This window comes from Scatophagus argus, chromosome 4, assembly GCF_020382885.2.
Source record: "Scatophagus argus isolate fScaArg1 chromosome 4, fScaArg1.pri, whole genome shotgun sequence".
Classification (NCBI taxonomy): domain Eukaryota; kingdom Metazoa; phylum Chordata; class Actinopteri; family Scatophagidae; genus Scatophagus; species Scatophagus argus.
The window spans coordinates 8,257,539-8,279,599 of record NC_058496.1 but is presented as its reverse complement, the minus strand read 5'-3'; the positions used below and the strand labels follow the sequence as shown (position 1 = coordinate 8,279,599).

General features: G+C 41.2%; 1 protein-coding gene across 5 annotated transcripts; it reads right to left on the bottom strand.

The window, feature by feature from the left end:
* Positions 1 to 896: 896 nt before the first annotated feature.
* Positions 897 to 22,022, bottom strand: ap1b1 (adaptor related protein complex 1 subunit beta 1). 5 transcript variants are annotated; one of them, XM_046387419.1, is made up of 22 exons: positions 21,907 to 22,022; positions 20,245 to 20,305; positions 18,946 to 19,051; positions 18,700 to 18,835; positions 18,132 to 18,377; positions 17,785 to 17,975; positions 17,455 to 17,676; positions 17,162 to 17,282; positions 16,966 to 17,061; positions 16,087 to 16,202; positions 14,885 to 15,050; positions 14,400 to 14,498; positions 13,057 to 13,316; positions 12,421 to 12,622; positions 11,242 to 11,274; positions 11,008 to 11,145; positions 10,767 to 10,912; positions 10,544 to 10,673; positions 8,048 to 8,132; positions 7,464 to 7,550; positions 6,735 to 6,889; positions 897 to 2,387 (listed from the first exon to the last, which is right to left on the bottom strand). In XM_046387419.1, the coding sequence occupies exons 2-22, from the start codon at positions 20,279 to 20,281 to the stop codon at positions 2,313 to 2,315; spliced, it is 2,847 nt and encodes a 948-aa protein (XP_046243375.1). In that variant the 5' UTR covers positions 20,282 to 20,305; positions 21,907 to 22,022; the 3' UTR covers positions 897 to 2,312. The 5 variants fall into 5 exon arrangements, with proteins under 5 accessions (XP_046243375.1, XP_046243376.1, XP_046243377.1 ...); XM_046387420.1 differs by having other exon boundaries at positions 21,840 to 21,919; XM_046387421.1 differs by lacking the exon at positions 21,907 to 22,022 and adding an exon at positions 21,823 to 21,875.
* Between the last annotated feature and the right edge of the window lie 39 nt (positions 22,023 to 22,061).

Genomic DNA, 22,061 nt, shown 5'->3' with positions numbered 1-22,061 from the left:
CCTCATGCAAAAACTAAATAAATAAAACTAAAAATATAACCTTTTAAACTGGAAAATAAACTGCACATATAATAAATGAACTAAAATGAGTAAATGCGTAATTTTAGGGCCTTACTGGTCACTAGATTTTAAATCTACAAAAATATGGTAACTTACTTAGTATTAACTTTATTAGAGGTCTGGAAGTCAATAATGATTCCTTAATACAGAACAAAGACCAAAATGCAATGAAGTGGCGCCCCCTATAGGAACGCATTTGTCACATAGGATCAATATTGTAGATCGTTCATCAATAGAAGAGAGTCTGACGCTGGGCACAGCCCTGGAATACTGACTCCTTTCTGGTTACTGAGTCTGCAGCTGCCCTTCATGATTCAGAGGACCAGATCTGAGATGAGAAGAGTTTTGTCTTCCCAAGTAGGCGATGCAGCTGAAATCCCGGTTAAGCTTTCCCAAGCAGCTCGGACTTTAAAGACCCTGCGAGTGCTTCAGAGGAGCTGCTCCACCTCAAAGATGCACCCGGCTGTGGATAAACCTCAGACTTCAGTCAAGCTCAAGGCTAAACAACACAGACAGACTCTGCTTGCAAAGCTGAGCAGACTGCCTGGTCTGGAACGCTGGAGCAGAGCTGAGCAGCCCATGAGAAGGGACGCCAACGCCTCAAAGGTCACGAATTATTATAAAGCATGATGTGTGAAAACACTGCACGCTGGCTTCCAAGGACTTTGAGAATGAGAACTTTGCCAAGCAAATAAAAGTGAGATAATGTTTTGCTTCCCGTGATGCTGGGACTCTGACACTGGCAGACTGTGCCACAAAAAGAAATGGCTGTTGCACTGCATTTGTAACTTTGGTTCTGTCATAATGTCTAAATGCTGAGGAAAAGACTGAACATGTGAATTTATCAAGATTTTAATAGTTCTGTTTCAAATGATGTACACACAATGAACAAAATCATGTCAATCAAAAGCATCTGATTAAACACTTGATTTCTTTTCTTTTTTTTTCTTTTTTTCTTACAGCATTGCATATGAATCAGCTGTCACCACACACAAAGACACACTCAGAATATACAGCCTCCTCCGTTGTAATCTTTAGGCCTTAGCAAACATCCCGTAGAGCCGATAAAGAGGGCTTCAGCGTAATGACTCGGGGAAAAAAAGAATCCAATTAATCCAGAGTCTGCAGGTAAAACAGGGATACTGGATGTTGAACTAGCCTCCTTTCAGCAAAGACAGTGTGCTGCTACCTGCACGTACACTTATTACTCAGAAGTCTTACAAACCATAACATCCTACGTTTAGAGCTATCTCACCTGAGCCTTCATCTCAGGTAGCCATGTTACTGCTAAAGCTGCTATGAGGACACACATGGGGCAAAGGGACAGAGACGGTCCAAGTGGCTGTCGCTAACGCCTGAGGCTCTCTCGCAGTTTGCCACATGTGCGCCAACAAGACTACAAACACAAATTAAACTATGGAATGACTAAGTAAGAGAGCAAGCAGTTTAAAACTGCTGCTAGTCTATAAAATATACAAATTATAAGAAAGACACACCAACAGGCACACACTTCAGACATTCAGATTTTCAGGGACAGCAGAGGTTGTGATCCCATTGCTGACCACAGACACTAAAGAAAACTACAAAAAGACAAAAGACAACAATAATGTAGTTTGTAAGTATTTATGTGTCTCATTTGAGGCCCAAACAACCACCTTCCACTTCACACAGGCGGAGGGAGAGTTAAAGCCTTTTTCTGCCGCGTTTTAATTGAATGTACCCTAAATAAATACGCCGACGGTGATGATGCACCTGCTGGCTGCAGCACTGAAAATAGACTCCAATTTGCAGAGAATTGGGGTTAGATAATGATTAAAGAGGCTCATGCAGAGGAAACAGTCAAGGGAATACCAGTCATACAGCCGTCTGTCTCCAAAAGAATAAAGGTCATCACAGGATGGCCCTCACAGGGAGGAGAGGCCAGTTCAGGGTGACAGCGTTCAAGAGATAATGTCCTGAAGCTGCAAGTTGTGTGTGAACAAAAAGAGGACAGGACAGTGAGAGACAGTGAACCAGAAATGCCTGCCGTTTTAGGGGGGAAAAAACAGTGATGGGGGTAAAAAAAAAAAAAAAAGGACAGAAATCATCATTAACCTTCCTAATTAAACATCTGAATGACATACAGAGTGCAGACTCCAGGCCCGGCACAGCAGGAAATGACTCCTGCACCGCGTGAAGTTGTGATACGGTTTCAAGGGTCAGGTGAGGGAGAGTCTGTGAGGGCAGCAGCTTGGTCGTCACAGGGGCGTCTCTCAGTTCTTCAGCATCACCTCGTAGCTCTGGAACACACACTGGGAAACCTCTGGAGCTCTGCACTTCAGAGAGACCTGAGGGAGAGGAAAGTCGAGCGGGGCTGAATATGATTTGACTTATCTGTTAAAATGCAAGGCTTTAACAGAAGCATCAACACAGAACAGATGTCATGCATGCAGTGTCACAGATAAGCAATAAATGACACAAACCTTCTGATACACCAAATATGTTATTATATATTATTATTATACGTTATCAGTTGTTTTATGTCATATCAGCTACCTAATATTTAATAAAGGAACGTTTCGCCCCACAAGACCTTCAGCAGCCACATTTCAGATAAGAGCATGTTTATATTTCTTCAATTTCATGAGCTTATGAGTATAAGTGAGACCACAATTAAGAAGCTGAAATCTCCTGAATTTTTTTTTTCCCAAAAGACAAAATTCATCATTTTTGAGGTGTGGACACACAAAAAAAGAAGCTTAATTCAGCATTATCAGAAAGAGACAGACAGACAGACAGACAGGCCGACAGACAGAAATACAGATACATAAACACATTAGAGAAAAGAGAGGAAGCGCCTCCACTCTTTGATGTTATTCTCAGTTGGTTTAGGATTTGATACAGCTTCACAAAGTGGGTTTGCCCCCCCCCCCCCCCCAAATCAACAATCACACTGCAGATGTTATTTATTTCCTCAGATCCAGAAAACACATGGCAGCTGGAAATTTGGAATAATAACCAGGACAGATACTGTCATGACTTTGCACTGTACGCTGATTAATACACACCACAGTCATTCTGAATATTTAAAAATGATTAATTAATGAATTGCTGCATAACAATAAACAGCTGTGCTTTCTTTGCTATGATGAATGTAAAAAGTCTAGAAAACAAGCATTTCTCTTGCCCTGACAGACAACATACACACACACACACACACACACACACAGAATGTACATGTTCTGCTAAAAAACTCAAACAGATATGTGAGGAGTCATGTGTGTCCACATGGAGCACTCACAGTGCTGTTCTTCCAGCTTTCACTGTCATTTCCTAGAATCGCATTTGTTCTACTGGCAAATAAAAAAAAACCCTCTGCGACTAGTTTTGAGTAACAAATACAAACAACACAGAAAGAGCAGAAACTACATCCAAGAATACCATGCCCAAGTTCTGCTTTCAGTCACGTTTGATTTTAAACCCTGATGTGTCTTTTTTTTCCTTGCAGTTCTGAAAATGGGATCAGTATTTTTCTACATACAGACTCCAACTTTAAAGCTAATGCAAAGCAAACACTATTATAACTAAGGGGTATTAAGATCAACCAAAGTGATGGAGTGTGTTGTGGTGGATGCCACAGAGCTGCAGTGGAGCAAAGCAACAGCACTGTACAGCTCTTGAAGTGTTGCCTCAGTGCACTCAGCACTCTTTACTAATGCATGCTGCTGCTGGCAAGATTTAGGGAGCTGCTCTCCTGTCAGCATGGGGTGAGATGTGAGCAAATGCGCATGATCTAGACACTGTACAAAACCTGCTAGAGAGAGCTAGACACTGTGGCATTCATGTGTTCAGTTTAAGGTTTGCTGCTAGAACATTAGTATTATTTTAGCAGTACAGAGTCAAAGAAATATAAGACAGAAGAGGATCAGAGAGCTACAGTAATGATGGAGGCTGTAACCACTTGAAAAAAGTGTGCATGGTAAGGCTGGAGAGACAGAGATCTTACTCTCAGCCAGCTTATTTCATCATCCCAAGGCAAAGAACTTCAAGTATCATATCTGATGGGAGGAATTTTGTGTTCAACCATACTTCTCCAATGAGAAACAGAAATGTGAATTCCAATCACTGCAAAACACTGCAGGAACTTTTGAAAAACCTGGGAACCTGGAGCCACTGCAGTCCTCTGATGCAGCAGTGCACAGGTGCAACAGGGCAAAGAAAAGATGACTGCATACTGCCTAATTACAGTATCTTAATCCAAACACTTAACATACCTAAACATGAACTTATTCATTGGGCAAAAGTTGTTTATCAAGTCAGAATTGAGTCTAGAGGTTTCGAAATCAACACAACTGTATGAGTTAACTAGGGGTGGCGTATAAAATCCTCTACCATGATACAGGTCATCTCATTTTTATTTCTGACAAAGAGAATCAATTTCGTTTTACGGATAAAAAATATGGAGAGGCATGTCTGCGCTTCGTTATAGTGTTGCCAAACTCTTACACAAACGCAGTAATCGCACACAGCAGTCCCTCGTACTGTTTGTAACATTACCCACAAAGGTTTAACTTTGACACACTAAAGGATCGGATACCATGGTATAACGATATTAGGTACATAGGGTGAGACTTGTGAGGAAACAGTAACTCTGAGGCTTGCGTAGCGGAGCAGCAGATACATCTGTGTGAAGGGAAGCTCTTTGGTGTGCATTTCTGTGTTGAGATTCTCTTTTACCAAAACCCTACGAATTACCAGCTCAAGAGCTGCAGAGAGAAAATCAGCCAACATCACTGGTTGCATAGTTGCCATGGGGACAGCAGTTGACAGATGAGAACACCCTGCTTCATGTCAAAGAAAGTAGTGTCCCAATTTTCTACTATAAAAAGTATTAAGAATACATGAGCTCCAGTGGAAGTCAGTCAAATGAAATCTGAGAGCTACTGACAGTTCCAAAACTGGAAACTTAAAGCAGCTACAATCTATATTAGTTATAAAAACAAGATATCAAATGACAATGTGAAAACAAAGTGACAATGTGAAAGGTAAAGCTTTAAGCAGCCAAAGAGCCACCGTACACCATCAATCATGGCAATGAATTATAATTGTTTTAATATCTTCAGAAGCACAACAAAATCCAGAAAATAAACGGTTGCAGGGCTGCACTTCTGGGCTAAAAATAGCAGCTGACAAAAGCCTTTAGCAGCCTGGCTTTAATGTGGCGTGCCAAGAGAGTGCAGGGACCATGCAGCAGCCAGCAGCTCAGACAGACAAGCATCACACTGTACATGCAGCAGTCAGCTTGGAAGGCTAGCTGTCTCTGCACTGAACAATTCATGATCCATCTGCGAAAAGAGGGGGAGCTGTTCAAGCCCCACCGAGGAAAGATTTTAACTTAAAATGACAGTGAAGAAACTCCTCCTGATTTAATGAGGTTACACCACAAATAGACACACAGGGGAAATAAAAATGCAACAAATCATGAGTGAGAAAATGAAAAACGTGCCTGCCTCCAGCAGAAAAAAGCCACAAGGTTCCAAAAAACAAAACAAAACAAAAACAACTTCAGTCAGTTAATTTAAGGAAATATGTTTTAAGCTGTGTTTTTCAGAATCTCAAACATCAGGTTAGGCTGCATGCTAATGTACTCAACTGAGACAGATGCAAACCAACTTAAAATTCTGACTGAGCATTTAAAAACGCTGACTGAGAGACTGACTAATCTAGATGTGTGAAAACAAAAAGATAGTTAATGCCACCTTATAAATAAAAACATGATCTGAAAGCAGACTGAGTGATGAGCAGGAAGGACAGTCACACCAAGGTCGTTCTGTACTCGTCATGCAGAATTTCTAAAGCCAAACACAATCCATCAAATTCAGAGACCGTGGCGCGCTGACAAAGCAGAGACATGCAACAAAGCAGTGGACAACACACACACATACACAGATGAGTCACCAATACTAGTGCCACACTCCAATCACTGGACAATCAACCACCCTTCCAGCTTCAGCATGCTCACTACTCATTACTGCGCATCAATCTCCGTCATGCCTCTGCTACGTCATGTCAAATGTGCTATGATGACCGTACTGTTGATGCCATCGCAGTGACTTAATGCAACAAGTCACGCTGGGGACACACATTAGGTGGAAACACTGCCACAGGTCAAATGGCCAGTCACATTAAAAGCATAAACAATAATTAAAATAATGAAATTAAAAGGTCCATTTCCTTGTGTGTTACTCAGGGGGGAGGGGCTTCTTTCTCGGCTACAGCCTGTGTCTATGTGTCCGCTTCTTTGGTTCGGTAAGGAAAATAAACAATGAATTGAAATCTGCACCAATACAAAAAATGAAATGTAATAAAATAAGCACTCAGTTTAACCAGTTTACAGGCAAGACTGGCAGGTAAAAAAAAAAAATCAAGTTCCACATGTTCAACAGGAAATCTTTTTCCTGAATACATGGAGGGTATGATTATGTTGTCAACAATGACTTATACATATATGCACCTACAACATATGTCGGCATGTGAAAATATCTCCTTATTGGCGGGCAAACTTAATTCTCCAAAAGCCAGATATTTATTACTAAAAGTTTCTCTTTAAACCAGGTTCCGTAACAAAATACTAAAAGTCTTTCAGTAGAAAACAGTTATATGATTCAAGATAATGCAACTAAAAGACTACTCACCGTGTAGTTTGGGCTTCCTGTCTGTACCCTCAGCTCAGCAAGCACCCAGATGCCATTAGTGAGTTTCATCGACTGATAGAGCATGTCCTGACCCTCCACTGTACGCTTGGCTATGGTGAAAACATTGCTACCCTGCAGTTTATTGGAGGCGGCATCTGTTGGAGGAACATAATCAAACACTTACACAATACAGTCACAATACAGTTTATCTGCTGGAACTTTTAACAAACTACAACATCCAACATCATTTTGGTATTCAGCCATTAAATAGTCATGTAAAGTACCAGAGCATAAAGAATTTCTTTTTTTTCCCCCCCTTATCAACCCAAAAAATTTCACTCCAGACTGGCTTCGCAGGAAAAATGCAGTCATTAATTGGAAATAATCTTTTCTCCTCATCCTCTGTCTTGCTGCTGCGCCCCAGTAGGATGTGAAATCCTCTCTCTGTTCATGAGGAAAAAATGTAATCTGTTGAGGGAAATCTCCATTAAACTGTCATTAGGAATTCTTCTCCAGTTCAGCTGCTCTCAAACTTGTGTGAAACTAAATTATCACACGTAAATAGGGACTGTAGCTGATGAGTTCTCATCAAATGCGATTTGCTTCATTAGCAAGTATTTGAATTTGAAATCGCCTCTGCTCTGTCGGGCCTATTCACATATGACGGACTGGAGGAAAAGGCTGCACAGCATAGAGCTCTTCAGGTATTCTCTTTTCATTCCCCATTACCTGAGCTGAGATGGCAGTCTTTGATCTGAAACTGGGACTCGTTGTCATTAGGAATGTCTTTCCATGTGGCCAGGAACACTTGTCGCTCTGTGGACGAGGAGACACAATAACTGGATGAGTCCAAAAAGAGAGCACGCAATTTAATCTACACAGTACGAAAATAACAATACGATTTGTGATGAAAGTTAATGTACACACAAAATGTCAAAGTCATGCGTGAGTAATTTGATCCCACACTTGACATGAGGTGTCCTGCTGTGGCTGCGGAGCATTGGCTCGCAGCGGCTGGCAGCGATCCTGCTGCTAAACCCATGAGGAGGCTCCACAGGGAGAATGCCAGCATGTTTTCACAAAATAAATAAACAGCAACAAGCAAAAGGAAAAGGAAAAAAACTCCTCAAAATGCCACTCATGTACAATCTAAAAGCAAGAGCGCAGCCCCAAGAGGTGAATGAGAACATGCCAATAGACAGCGTTCACACACTCATCATGTCCTCCCTGAAAGACTGACGTCTGTGTATGTCACTAACGTCAGCAAGGTTTTCAGGTTTTTAAGTGGGCAGACTTAGCCAAGAGACACTCACCCATCTTCCCATCCTCAACGAACAGCATGCTGATGGGGTACTGGCAGCTGAAGTAGAATACGTCAATGTTGTTCTTGACAGCCACCTGCGAGAGAGTGCATCCAGGGAAGGAGGCAGAGGAGGACGACAGGTGGAAAAATGAGGAGTCATATATGGATAATTAGTTTTCAAGTGCCCTTCAAGGATGTGCATTGCATGTTTATGTGTGTTGTTTACAGAACAGGAGGGCTGCAGTTCTTTCCAAACACACTCTCTAAAAAACACCACTAAAACACACACACAGTCACAGGCAGTACCATAACCTATGATAATGTCCATGTTCTACACAGGCCTCTCATCATAGTAAGCAGTAAGCTTAAGGCTTCTATTTGCAAAAGAATATCAGCAAACGTAATTATTAAATATATAAATAATGATTTCCACAAAGCACTTAAGAAAGCACTTTACAGGAGATTATAAATAAAGATGAAAAATATAAGGAGATAAGAAGGCAGACTGGTTAAAAATAAAATACCAAAAATAAAAGATAAGACACAAACCAGACTGACAAGACCTAAAAGCAGGTCTGTGGTTAAAAAAGGAATACATTTTTTTATCCTAACCTCCTCAGGCAGCACCTTTTACACTCTGTGAGCCCAAAAGAACAACACACTGTAAAACAAGAACAACTGTGGTATAATGAAGTAACAGGCAGCAGCAGTGATATTGACCAGGCTCCTCACCAGCAAAGTGATCAGAGAAGGACAGTGAGTTTGGCCAGAGGAGGAGAACTCGTGAATAATTCATTAGGGTGTCCTACTCTTCGGTGCAATGCAGGACTGCCAGGAACAAGGAAACTTATACACAAACTATATCATGGGGCAGTCGTGGATCAGCGGTTAGGGTGTCGGACCCGTAACCGGTGGATCGCTGGTTCGATTCCCCGTCCCGGTGTCCATGGCTGAGGTACCCTTGAGCAAGGTACCTAACCCCCACTGCTCCCCGGGCGCTGCACGCGGTCGCCCACTGCCCCGGGTTTGCTGTGTGTGTGTGCACGTCACTTGGGTGGGTTAAATGCAGAGAACAAATTTCGTTGGAGTGAGTTCCCTCCAATGACAAAATATGTCACTTTAATCTTTTTTAATCTTTAATATCAAGCTTCATTTTGTATGTTTGCAAACAAAAAAACTCTATTATACAATATAACAGGAGGTCAGACACCAAATCCAAGTATAAAGGCTACTAAATTATGCCATTTATTTTTACATTTTACTGAATTAATCTACAAGACCAATGGTTCAGACTTTCTGCGCTCCTCAATATGGCACGGAAGGCAGAACCACTTAATTAATGAATCACCTGACTGACAGAAAATTAATTTGCAACAATTGGGTCATTATTTAAGGAAAAATAGACAAAACTTACACCCAAAGTTACTAAAGCATTTCCCTACAGTGTGCTGGTTGGTGATGAAAGGGTTTTATTGAATGAGGCCTTATCCCAGTGTCAAAAAACTGCTGCAGTTTAAGACAAAAAACACGAAGAACCCCTCAGAGTATCTGAGAAAATGTCAGAAGAGACAACAGTACGTATCAAAGCAGGGCCTTGAGGCAGCAGAGCAGAAAGGTTAGCAGGGCTACTGAGGCCAGGGGAAACAAAGGAGCCATGTGTGGTGTGACCACTAATGACGCCCCAACTGCTATCATCCCCCTCAACACTCTTATCTTCTCTCTCCAGCTGCACACAGCACCCATCCGCCATTCTGCCCAGTTAAAAGAGCCACCATGATCAAAAACAAGCCAGCCTCTGCCGCTCTTTTCATTCACAACCTGTCACAACTGTTCTGAAGGCTGTTTCATGTTTTAATTCTGTTTTTCTCACAACACAGGAATTCAACAGTATAGCTGTGTAACGGTGAGGGTGCGTTACTAATCTCTTATGACATGTTTGCAGGACAAAACTTAATGTCCCAAGAGATACAGACATGTCCATGAATATTTCAATCATGAAGTGTTTTAGTTCTGTAAACTTGGGATATATAAAGATAAATGACTAAGAAGTTGAAACACTGCCAACTTTAGACTGCAGTTTGACAGATTGAACAGGGTCATAGTTTTTGATCTAATAAACAAAACAAGCAGCCACGTCTGCCAAACTCTCTTTACATTACAACACACCTGTGACAGAGTGCTGTCACAATGGCCAAGGACATTGGCCAACAAGGTAGCCATGTTTGGTGACTAACCTTGAGGCATTAATGTTCTTATAAGTCCAGTGGCTTAGAAAAAAAAAACTAATTAACACTGTGCTTCTAGTCTTTACATGACATCTGAAAATCATCATGTTGGCAAGTCCCATCACTGTCACCAGTGTAATGCTAAAACTTTCTGTCCAGAATCAGGATTCATGGAAAATGAAAGTAGAAACAGGAAAATGAAAATGATTCCTTCTTCTCAACCAAAAAAAACAAAAAAACAAAAAGAAAGCTTTCAGGGAAAATGAATATTGTCAGATTACCTGCAGGTTAGTGAGAGGTTCCATCTTCATGACAGGTCCCACAGTACTGAGGGGAAGGGTCACTTCAACACTCTGATTTGGGCTAAGAGGAGTAAGAACCTGGAGTGGACCAGCCGGAGCGAGACCAAAGCTACAGAGGGCCACAGGGCAGTTAAAAAAGTGTCAAAAAACATGAAAATGTACAGAAAATAAGCTAAGCACATGGCTTAAGAGGTGATATTACCTGTTTCTGTTGAACTGGATGGCAAAATCAGTCATGACACTCATAGCTTTATTAGTGAGGGTCATCTCCATTTGGATGACTCCAGCACGGCGAGCAAACGTCCCAGATATCTCCAAACCCTTTGCCTTCATGGCTGGAAGCCAAACCTGAACAGAGATGAGATCAGCTCTTTAATCAGGGATCCCACCATTGCTGTTACATCATTCTATGGCATGTCTCATCCCAGATTTTCCAGACTCACTGTTTTAGGAGGGCTGTAAGCTCCCATGGGCATACCAACTCCACCTCCAAGATCAAACAGGTCATCCAGACCGCCACTCACAGGGGCATTGAAAGACGCCGGCATAGCAGCTGGCGGTGCACCAAAACCAGCCCCCATCTGTGGGTCACAAAGCAACGTGTCACCTTAACACATTCATTGTCACATTGTATTGAGCAATCAAAGTCTAACAGGAGCTCAGACAAAATTACTCACAGCAGGGCTTGCTCCACCAAGGTCTCCACCAAGCTGGAAAAGGGTGAGAGATGCACAGAAAATTCTGGTTAGCCGTTTGTGCAATATTAAATCATATGATGAAGAGTTTGAAAAGGATGGACGGAGGGGTGTTAGGGTCTATGAAATGCCTTTCCGTGATTAATGAAAATATTGGTTTTACATTATTAACAAGAAAAAAAAAACAAAAAGAAAGAGACATCAATACAGAGAATTTCTCCTCTTAGGGAACTGACCTTTTACTATCCACACAAATTGGACTGAGTAGCTATTGAAATATGATAGGCTTTGTTCAAATGCTACTCACTAAATGTGTGTACTGTGATGATGAAAAGGTTGGCGGTACAGTGAAGAAAACTGGTAGCGCAAAAAATATGATTCACATAGAGAGAGACTAAGAAAGCTAAGAAAGACACAACTTTTCCTAAAACATAGGAGAGATTTACTAAAATCTCACCTGAATGGAATGGGAAACATAAACAATATAATACCAAGTGCAAACAGGCAGAGTTGACTGCTGGGGAGGACTATTCAGAGGACACAGTGGTACAACAGGGGACAAGGGGGGGGGGGGGTGTTCTAAACTGGTGCTGGCCTTTACTGGTCCAGCATGGTCCCCTGGACCAACCTCAGTGGGGCTGTAATCAGGGGGCGAAGGGGACTGATGAGAGAGCTGAGGTGACTGAGGAGTGTCCGTCCGCAGGGGAATGGGCGGCTGATTGAAACATGAAACACATCGCAGAGCCCAGAGGTAAGACAAGAGATGGACTCAAGGATTTAACAGCACGCTTACTGTGAATATAATGCTAATTAAAGATGACAAATGATGAGTGAAAATGTGAGACTGACAGCAAAACAACACTGATTGAATTAATCCTTTAACATGGTCTGACATGGTTTACATAAACGTTGTGCCCTCTCCCTCTGTGTAGTTACCGGTTCAGACTCATCTCCCATCTGCAGGTGCAGCATTGAACAAAGAAAGGAAAACACACAGGGGTCAAAAGAAAAAAAGAAAAAGCACCCAAAGGTAAAAAAAAAAAAAATTAAAAAAAAAATCTAATAATACATTACCTTCCCTAGGTCCCACTCATGTTGAGACTAGAGCATTGCTAAAATCAGCTAAGATAGATTTACTTAAAGGGTGTGTAGAAGACTTACCAGGCTGTCAAGTCCTCCTCCAAGAAGGTCCATTGCACCCATCTGCATCCCAGATGAGGGGGCTGGTGCGGTGGCAGTAGGCGGTGTCAGGTCCAGATTAAGCAAATCTCCCAAGAGGTCTCCCTGAGATGGGATGACAGCAGGGGGAGCCTCTGACACTCCAGCAGCAGAACCTGTTTCTGGGCTGTCAACACTCTCCCCACTAGTAGAAATCAAAGAAGAAAAAAGAATAAATTAACTTGCATTTTATGACAAATGTCTTATTATTGTGCAGATATTTCTGATGATTTTTGGCTACACTGCAACCCTAACTTGTCATTAAATTGCTGGTATAACTCTATCTAGTCTACTGAGAAAAACAGCAAGTAGATCTGATGCTATCTATACGTGTGCCTTTAAGCCGGCAATCTTTACAAAATTTCGTTATGCTCGCATAATGACAACAAAGACTCTTGAATCTTGATGATTGTATTTAAAAGACAGGAAGGTCCAAAGGCACCTGTGCAGCTCCACCCGGCTGGAAAGTGTGCCAGTGTGAAGGAAAACAAGAAAGAAGCTGCATTTACTTAAACAAAATCCTTACACTGCAGTGTTAGAAAAAAGAAAAAGGACAAAGAAAAAAAGGACATGACTTACGATCCACTGCTGCCAGGGAGTCTCTTGTGCTGAACACCACGGCTGCCCTCAACGAAGGCACTGGGAGGCTTGTGGTAGACAGAGGCCAGAGTGCCAATATGACAGATGAGCTCCTCCAGCAATGTGGGCTCAATCAGATCAGTCTCCTCAGAGATCAAGGGCTTCTCAGCCAGAACCACCTCCTTAGCAGCCACAGGGTCTGTAGAGAGCAGACGCCAGTAGATGTAACCGCGGTCCCTGAGGTCTGGGTTATCTGAGTCCTGCAGAAAGAGACAGAGGCAAGAGGAGGAAGGATTATTATTCATGGACTTTGTCTAATAAATACTTAAAGTTAGACTCTTTTCTGTCTTGGCTCCAACATAAAAGACGGAGCATTGATTGATTCAAAGTCATTAAAAACTGAGTCAGCTTTAGTGCTGGGATTTGGTAAATGCACGAGGCAAGCTGACACTGTATATTTTTGTGGATACAGAAGAAAGTTTAAAACTTTAAAAAACTACATTTATGTATGCAGTAAGAAAAATGTTTTGTTATGAAGGTTCTTTTAACTTCTGAAGAACATTTTCTTCCCATTCCTGCTTCTGCCTGCAATGAGCAATAATAAAATGTTTGTACATCTGACATGTCCAATGTGGCTACACACACTGTTAGCAGTTTATTGCTGTCTATAAATGAAGCTTACAACACGCAGTTTCTGTTGACATTGTGTTAAATTATAGCTGATGGTGGTGTATCAGACTGAATCACAATGTGGCGTTCCTTGTATTCTGTCACACTCATGTACATAAGCAGGGCAGGAATTACACCACAGCCAAAAGGAAAAAAGGAAAGACAAACATGAGCACACATGCAAAGTGCAAAGATGCTGTGGCTAGTTTTGGTATCTGCACAAGCAAAATACTTCAGGTACAGGGATCATAATTGAGGTCAATTATGACATTGTGATAGATGCTGATATAATTTTGGTTAAGATAATACTGCAGAGAATGTTTCAGAGAATTTTTTAAAAATTCACTCACTATGTAAAACCATTACAACACAATTAGTCTAACAGCAGAATAAGCTCAAACCTCTGCAGTCATTACTGAGAGAAGGCTCAGACTCATATAGCCATTACAATACCCCAGTGTCCTCCTATGAATAAGTAATACAGAACTATTAGAAAAAATAAAAACCAAAAGCTGCAAAAACAAATTACACAAAGAAGAAGAGGAAGACATAGGTAGCATTCAGAGTAGTAGGCAGCACAGTGAGGACTGACAAATACCTGGAGACAGAGATACTGGCAGGAATATGAAATATATGCATTAAACACTGTGTGTGTGTGTGTGTTTGTTTCTCACCTGTGTGGCTAGGCTGAGCACCTGCTGCACTAGCTCCTGGGTTTCTGTCGGCTTTTTCAGGAACAGCTTGACAATTGCTGTCAGTAGCTGCAGTTGCACCTACGGGACACAGTGAGCACACGTGGTACACATCAGAATTGCTCACATACGACTTTTAGCATGTAATGCAGATATAGTTTAAGTAGAATTTTGTCTAAAACTGTACAGTGGCAAGATGCATTTTAATGATCTATAAACAAGGACCTTGTGTCCAGAAAATCACTTTATTATTTTTTAACTTTTATTTATACAGGGAGTTTTAATTTCATTACTCTCATGGCAACCACAGAGTTTGTCAGTTCAGTAAGACCAGTTCTCTGTGGTACTTAGTGAATGGCATGGCACCTCCATTAACAGTGCTTCGTAGCAGCTAGAGGTGTTAATTAGTTCTAACAGAAACAAAAAAAAAACAGAAGAACAACCTCCGTGCACTCTACTAAACACACCTGAGTGCTTTCATCGTGGAAACCCTCCAAAAAGCTTTCCAGCAGCTCATCAGCATTATCGATGCGCTCAGCATACTCTCCCACAATCCAGATCATGGCAGCGCGTGCCTCTGGCTCATCTAGGGAGTCCAGATTTTCACACAGAGTGGCGATCACACTCTCATACCTGGACACAGTCACACAACACAACATTAAATGTGGGCAAATAAATTAGGAGGCACAAATAAGGTAAACAATCACATAAACTCCAGAGCGACCACCAGAGACAGAAAAAACAAACAAACAGCAAAACAAACAGAGATATAACCACATGTCGCAGGCTTGTAAAACATGGTGGCAAATAACTGCCTACTTTAACACCCAGGAGACACAGAGAAACATTAGCATTACTTTGGAGATGCATTTTATGGCAGCCTGACAAATGTAAATCCAATATTCACTATCCTTTTAGCTCCGAGTACGTCTTTGGCTCTTTCACTTGCTAGATACACAATTAGCCAATGTTTTCGGCAGTGGTGGATGAATTCGTGTAGTTAAGGCATTTATGATCGGCATGAAACATCTGATGACAATCAATTCGATTTACATAATGGTTTTATCACAAGATGTGCCAACTCAGAAATATTCAGTTGATGTCTAATTTAAAAAGGCAGAAGTCTGAGTTCGTAGTGACTCATACAGCCAAAGGCTTGAGCCATGCAGAGCTAGAAGCTTTGCAAAGCTACTCCCTTCTAGACTCACGACTCCACTGTGGTGTGTGGGAGAGATTTCTGTCTGGCACATGAATCCACTCTGTTGGATCCACAGCAGAAGTCACGCTCTGGCCAAATCTACCTGACCTTTGACCAGGTGCAGACCAGGCAGGGTGTTAGGTGCTGTACACTACAAACACTGTCTGCCTTACCAAACACAATTTTCTTGTCTAAAAGCTATTTTGCATACCTTCTGATATAAACGCAGACCTGGAAACGTTTTTTGTCTGTGTAATGATCTTTAAATCTACCCATTTAAAGACAAGGAGAAAATAATCTGAGGGTCAGTGAAATAGTCAGGATACCTGATTATGTATAATTATGTGTAACAGTTTAGGTGAGTATGTAATAAATCAAACTAAAACTACATTAAAAAATGTCACAATTAAAATGGCCAGTGCTAACAATGAAAGCACAAATGGCAACACTGATGTCCAACCGAGTACCTACTTGTTGGGGTACTTGCGGAAGATGTCCTTGATGACCACAATGGCCTCCTGCACCACATAGTTGACCTTGGTTTGGATGAGGTCTAGCAGTGTGCTGACACAGCGCTCTGCTGATTGCTAATGAATGGACAGAAGAAGAAAAATATTATAAGCCTGTAGATTCAAAACAGTTTAGACAAATGCATATAAAACATGTGCATATAATATGTGAATTACACTTCACTGATGCTGGACTCTGTACAACCATGCATGTGACAAATCAACAAACAAAATCATGGAATTTTGTTCATGATGGCTTTTCACTTTGTAATGAAAACCTGAAACAATTAATTGACAAAATTATCACAAAAACTGCTCAAATCGGTAAAATGTACTTCAGTGGGTGTTACTATACTAGAGCTGCCAAGTTAAGTCTGTGTGTGGGAAAAACATGATATGTTGAGAGAGAGAGAGAGAGAGAGAGAGAGAAAGAGAGAGAGAAAGAGAGTGAGAGAGAAAGAGAGTGAGAGAGAGAGAGAGAGAGAGAGAGAGAGAGAGAGAAAGAGTGAGAGAGAGAGGGGATCACACAGCTCCAAAAACGGAAAATGGATATGTGGTGGGCAATGCTGATTTTGTGGTGGGCCACTACAAATAAATCAATGTATGGGAAACCCTGTGATGCACTGTATGCTATGGGTGTCCAAAACGTAAATGTAATCAATAGCCACATAGTTTGTTTTAAAACACACATAATTCAGCAGTTACACTATTCTGATCTGGTTTGAGCTTAAGTATCAGTAAATACAAACAATTACATACACTGCATTGCTGAAGTACATAGATGGCTCAAATATTTGATCAATAAAGCATTTGGTGAAAGTATGACATCATCTCCACCCACCTCTACTTTGATGGCACAGCGGCCAATGGCTCTGACCGCTTTACGAACAAAGTCCACATCCACCTCAGTGGCGTACTCCTTCAGCTCAGCCAGGACCTACAGCAAGACAGAAGTGCAGTATATACAGACTATATATAACATAAAGGTTTTCCAATTTTTCCAACACAATAATGCATGACAGCTGTGGGTGTGTTACCTGGGCGATGTTAGCTTGAGATGCTAGGCGTATCATGATGTCCAGCTTCTCCAGTTTGACATAGATTGGGTCATTGTACTTAACAAAGAAAACCTTCATCTCGTGTTTCAGGATCTCTGGGCTAAAAAGGGACATTTCTTGTCATTTGTGGGAATCGACACTGACTGTAACACAACAATCAACAGAGTAAAATGTACTGTATCACACAAAACACAACTTTTATTATTAGGACCTCCTTTCTCCAAACTATAAATACTAAAAGAGACCTCCCCAGGTCACCTCCCCACATTTACCGTCTCTGTACGATGAGGTTGATGTTTCTGAGGGCTACATATTGCAATTCGGGCTCAGCAGAGAGGAGGGTAACCAGTGGAGGGGCGAGCTTTTTCAGCAGAGTGCCATAGTAGTCCAAGTCTTTGGGCAGCATCTCCATGAACTTCATTAAAACTTTAACTGCTGACAACACCACTGCAGAGTTGGCATGTGAAAGTCGTGGGGTCACACGCTCACAGATGCTAGCAGATGTTGATGATATTGGAAAAGAGGGCACAGAAAATTACACAGGGTTTATGGGGGAATATTTGCTAAACGGCATGAAATGTTAATGAAGGGCCTTTTCCTACCTTTGGGACTCGCGGTCATCGCGAGGTGTGTAATTGGCCAGGCAGTCGAGAATGAATATCTGTCCCCACTCCGTACACTCATTTAAAGCTGTCAGTAACTTGTTGATGGTCTGAGGGTTCAGGTCCAGCAGATTACTGTTGGGGTGAGACTCTGCTATCTCAGACAGTGCAGCCACTGCATTTGCTACAACCTAAGGATAAAGCCAAGAGTACAGATCAATTTTGACAGAAAAATAGCAGCCAGCTGTAATAAAGAGGTCATCGAACAAACAACAAAATTCTGACAACATGATGAGTAAAACATCTAGCTCGATAGCGAGGTAATAGACTGCCTAAAAGAGTTGTACCATGGGGTTGGAGTCAGAGATGAGGTCTTTAAGAGTGTCCAGGAACCCTTGGTCCTCCACCAACTGGGCGTTGATATCATGGAGCTTTGCTACACACACAGCAGCTGTCTTTCTGACATATGGGTCTTCGTCCTTCAGACATTTCCTCAGAGGCTCACAGAGGTACTCCGTGATCTTGTCCACACGGATGCAGCCCATTGTACGAACAGCAAGGGCCCGGATTAGAGGGTTGGGGTCTTCACAGTCCTAAGTGTGTAAGTGGTTCAGAGAGGTTTTTGTACATTATTTGAAACAGATTCCAAATTTCAGTAACGTTTGCTTTCATTATCTGTAAAGCATTACTTAATATTTGGGTTGTCCCTGCTATTGCAGTAGGAAGAAGAAAACAATCAATCAGACAATACTGATGGGTGTGTATTTAACCTAAACTCACACCTTGAGGGTGTGTACTTAACTCATTAAAGTCAAAGCAGATAAATAATGGCACTTCATGAATATGAAGTATGAAATAATACGAATAAAATATGAATACCAAATATATTTTTACATATTTATGACAGAGCTTTACCTTTACAAAGGTGTTAACAGCCATGATAGCCATGTCTGGCTGACTCTTAGCATAGTTCATCAGGTAGAGGTAGACCAGCTTTTTCAGTTCCAAGTTGTCTGTCTGCATGCAGTTCACAACATCTGGGAACAGAGCGCTGAAAGGAGGACAAGGTGTTATCTGACTACTGACTGCATATGGAAGGTGATTTGTTATGGTGCATTATCACAGTACAGGTGCTTCTGACATTAATTTTCCCTGGCTCACCTGACATCCTTGCCAACTGTCATAGATGCAATCACTTTCTTCACAGCCTCCTTCTTCTTCTCTTTCTTATCACTGTTTAGCTCTGCCTTGAGCTCGAAGATCTCCCCTGTACACATGAGAAAAAAGGAAATTGCACATTGTGTAATACATTTGTAAAGTAGGGGGAGGAAAGTGTCAATGTGCAGCTGGAATGACTGTTCCCTTTTCCACAAACTGTCTTAAGTACAAAATCAGATTCTGTATCCACAGCATTTTCTGATACCGGTTTGGATTGCTTGTCAAGGATTTGCCACTGACAACCGTTGATGCACTGAATATCAATTTGGTTCCATGAAAATTTGCATATGTTTGTGTTATGATATACAGCAGGTATACAATAACGGAAGAATATTCTTACTAACATAATGAACAGATTTTAACCACAACACTGAGCCACACTTGTCTGCATTGTTGGTCAGGTAGTAAAGATTAGTGAGTGCATCATCTGCTGCTCTCTGTGGTAGCAAAGATATTGATCATTTTCCCAGAACTGTGACTATGTGACGCACAATGATGTGTACACAGCTTTAACTACCACAGAATGAATTATCACCAAAAAATTACTATTGACAATTAACAAACTGCATTTTTGTTGTGTGGTTATCGAGTGAAACATTTTTTGTCAAGTCTGTTGTTGCTTTTTACAAAACTGAGAGATTCAACTTTAGTTTACATTTCAGTGCAGTGTCCCTGATGTACTTACTGGCATGAATTAGACTATAAACAGACACAGTGTCGCTACACTGTCAATTTTGGGTTTAAAGTTGAGTCTACCAACTTATTGAGTTTCCCAGGCATTGTAAACCGCCAATGTCCTCCAAGATGTTAACAACAGACTACAAACAGCAACACAAGAAAGTTCCACAGCAAAGCTAGGAAATCACAGATACTGAAAGAAGCACTGTCTTTTGTCTCACGCACAAACATACACTACCACTAATATGCATCTGTTTGCATTTCCTAAGCCCTGTGTGTGAGAACAGTTGCGAGCTGTGTGAGAAGAGCCACATCAACACAATAGGAGGCACAGCAGGACAGTTAAATCTCTGACAGCTGAAGCTGAATATGTCTAATCTGATTTACAACAACCAGAGCTCTTCAGTTCTTGGTAACAACACCAACACAAAGCAGGGTGATACCTTGAAAACATTTTTGGACAACGAATATAATGAGAGAAAGTGTAACTTGCCACTCAGGTAGTTTAAATGTTACATCATTTTAGCTTATTGTCTCATGCATTAAAAAAGTGAGCAATTATACCTTTCTTGGTAGTGGTGAAGTACTTGGAGTCCGTCATCTTGGATCCAAATTGTCGATTCTCCTGCAAAAGATTGAGAGGATGAGAAGGATTATTGTGAAATCTTTCCTGAGTGGAAACTTGGGAGTACCAGCAACAGGAAAGACTAGAAGTGCAAGCACAGGGAAATAAAAGGAATTCCTGTCTTCTCATGGACAAATGGCTGTGACCCATCAGAAAAGAAAACAATGGATTTAGTTAAGAAAACAGTCACTAATATCACCTCTTCTTTATACATGAATTTTCTTGGTCAGCATGTACGTGGCCAACAACATCTCTCTTCCTGAGACAACTTAAAATGTTTTCTGCAAAATGTAACTCCATGTATTTCCTGCTGTCGATTTTCAGTCTTGACTCAGCACCTGTCTGCAAAAGATCTTCTCACATTTACACAACAGTAATTTCCTCCTATAAAATTTGAGCAATAATTTCCAGGTTAAAGGGGTAGGGTCTTATGGACTTCATTATTACTATATTATTTATCATTATTATTTTTTGGATTCTTTCAGTCAGCATTACCCAGAATATACAGTATACATTTTTACTAATAATGACAAAACATTGATGTTGCTGAAAATTGTAATGCTTTTTACTAGGGGTCAGCATGTAAAGTTAGAAATATAAGGATAAAGATACTTCATTACCACAACAAATATTTACATTTACAATCTGGATAGTACCATAAAACAACTATTAACTCTACTTAAAATAACGTTTCATTGAAGGAAACACCACAATTATGCTAGCAAAGTCTGATGTTCACAGTTACTTGCTACTACGTCTAAATCAATGGCAAAGGCCTATCAGCTTTCAACGTTAACTTGCTATTAGTAACAATAAACTGCGTCGACAAATTACAGCGTTTCATTAAACTAAGCAGTTTCACTATCGACAGAGCTTCGGGCAACTGTCAGCACCAGACGGCCACAAGTTAACTGAATACGATACGTTAGCACAACTGACGACGAAGCGTTAGCTAGCGAGACGATAAGCTTAATTACGGCACGTTTGTACGATAATTCACAATGATAACACGAGACACTGACATCGAACTACTGCTGTATTCTTAGATAATTTCCAGAACAACGATACGAGTACTTCACACAGCTGTCCTCGACTTAAGATGCTAACTTAACCAAAAAAGTAGAGGTTCGCTACATGGCTAGCATCAGGCTACCGTGACGTTAACGTTAGCACAGCAGATGTAAAATTCCGCTGGAAGAAAGCTAAAATATGCAACGGTAACGTTAAGTGAATTCAAGACTGTCAAATTAGTCCAAATAACGGAATTGTAATTTTGCAACAAATTACTCACGCATAACTGATTCGCCCATTCCTGCATATTTGCAATAGTTACAGCTAACTGAATGAAATTGGTGCTAAAAGCTAGCTGTTGGGTGTAGTGTGCCTGTCAGTGTCAGCTAGCGCCTGGCCACTTTTCTAGCTTGCACAGCTGAGACATGACCTTCTAAGTACGGGATTAAGGAAGCCTTTGCCGGGATAGATAAGCTCTTAATCTATCGGCCTGGTTCAAACCTTACCCAACGAATTAGCGTACCTTCTGAAGTTAAAATTAGACTCGCCACACAATGAATTGAAGAGGAAAATCTCTACAAACATCTTACCGTGACAGGCGTACTAGGGGCTGTGATGGCCTTCGTCCCCTCCCACTTGATTTACTTCCGTCTTTCCACAAAAGCAAACAGACTTCAACGTCAGCTTTCAGTCTACGGGATGTCGTAGACTGCCTCACATATCGTATCAGTTGTAGGCTAACTCA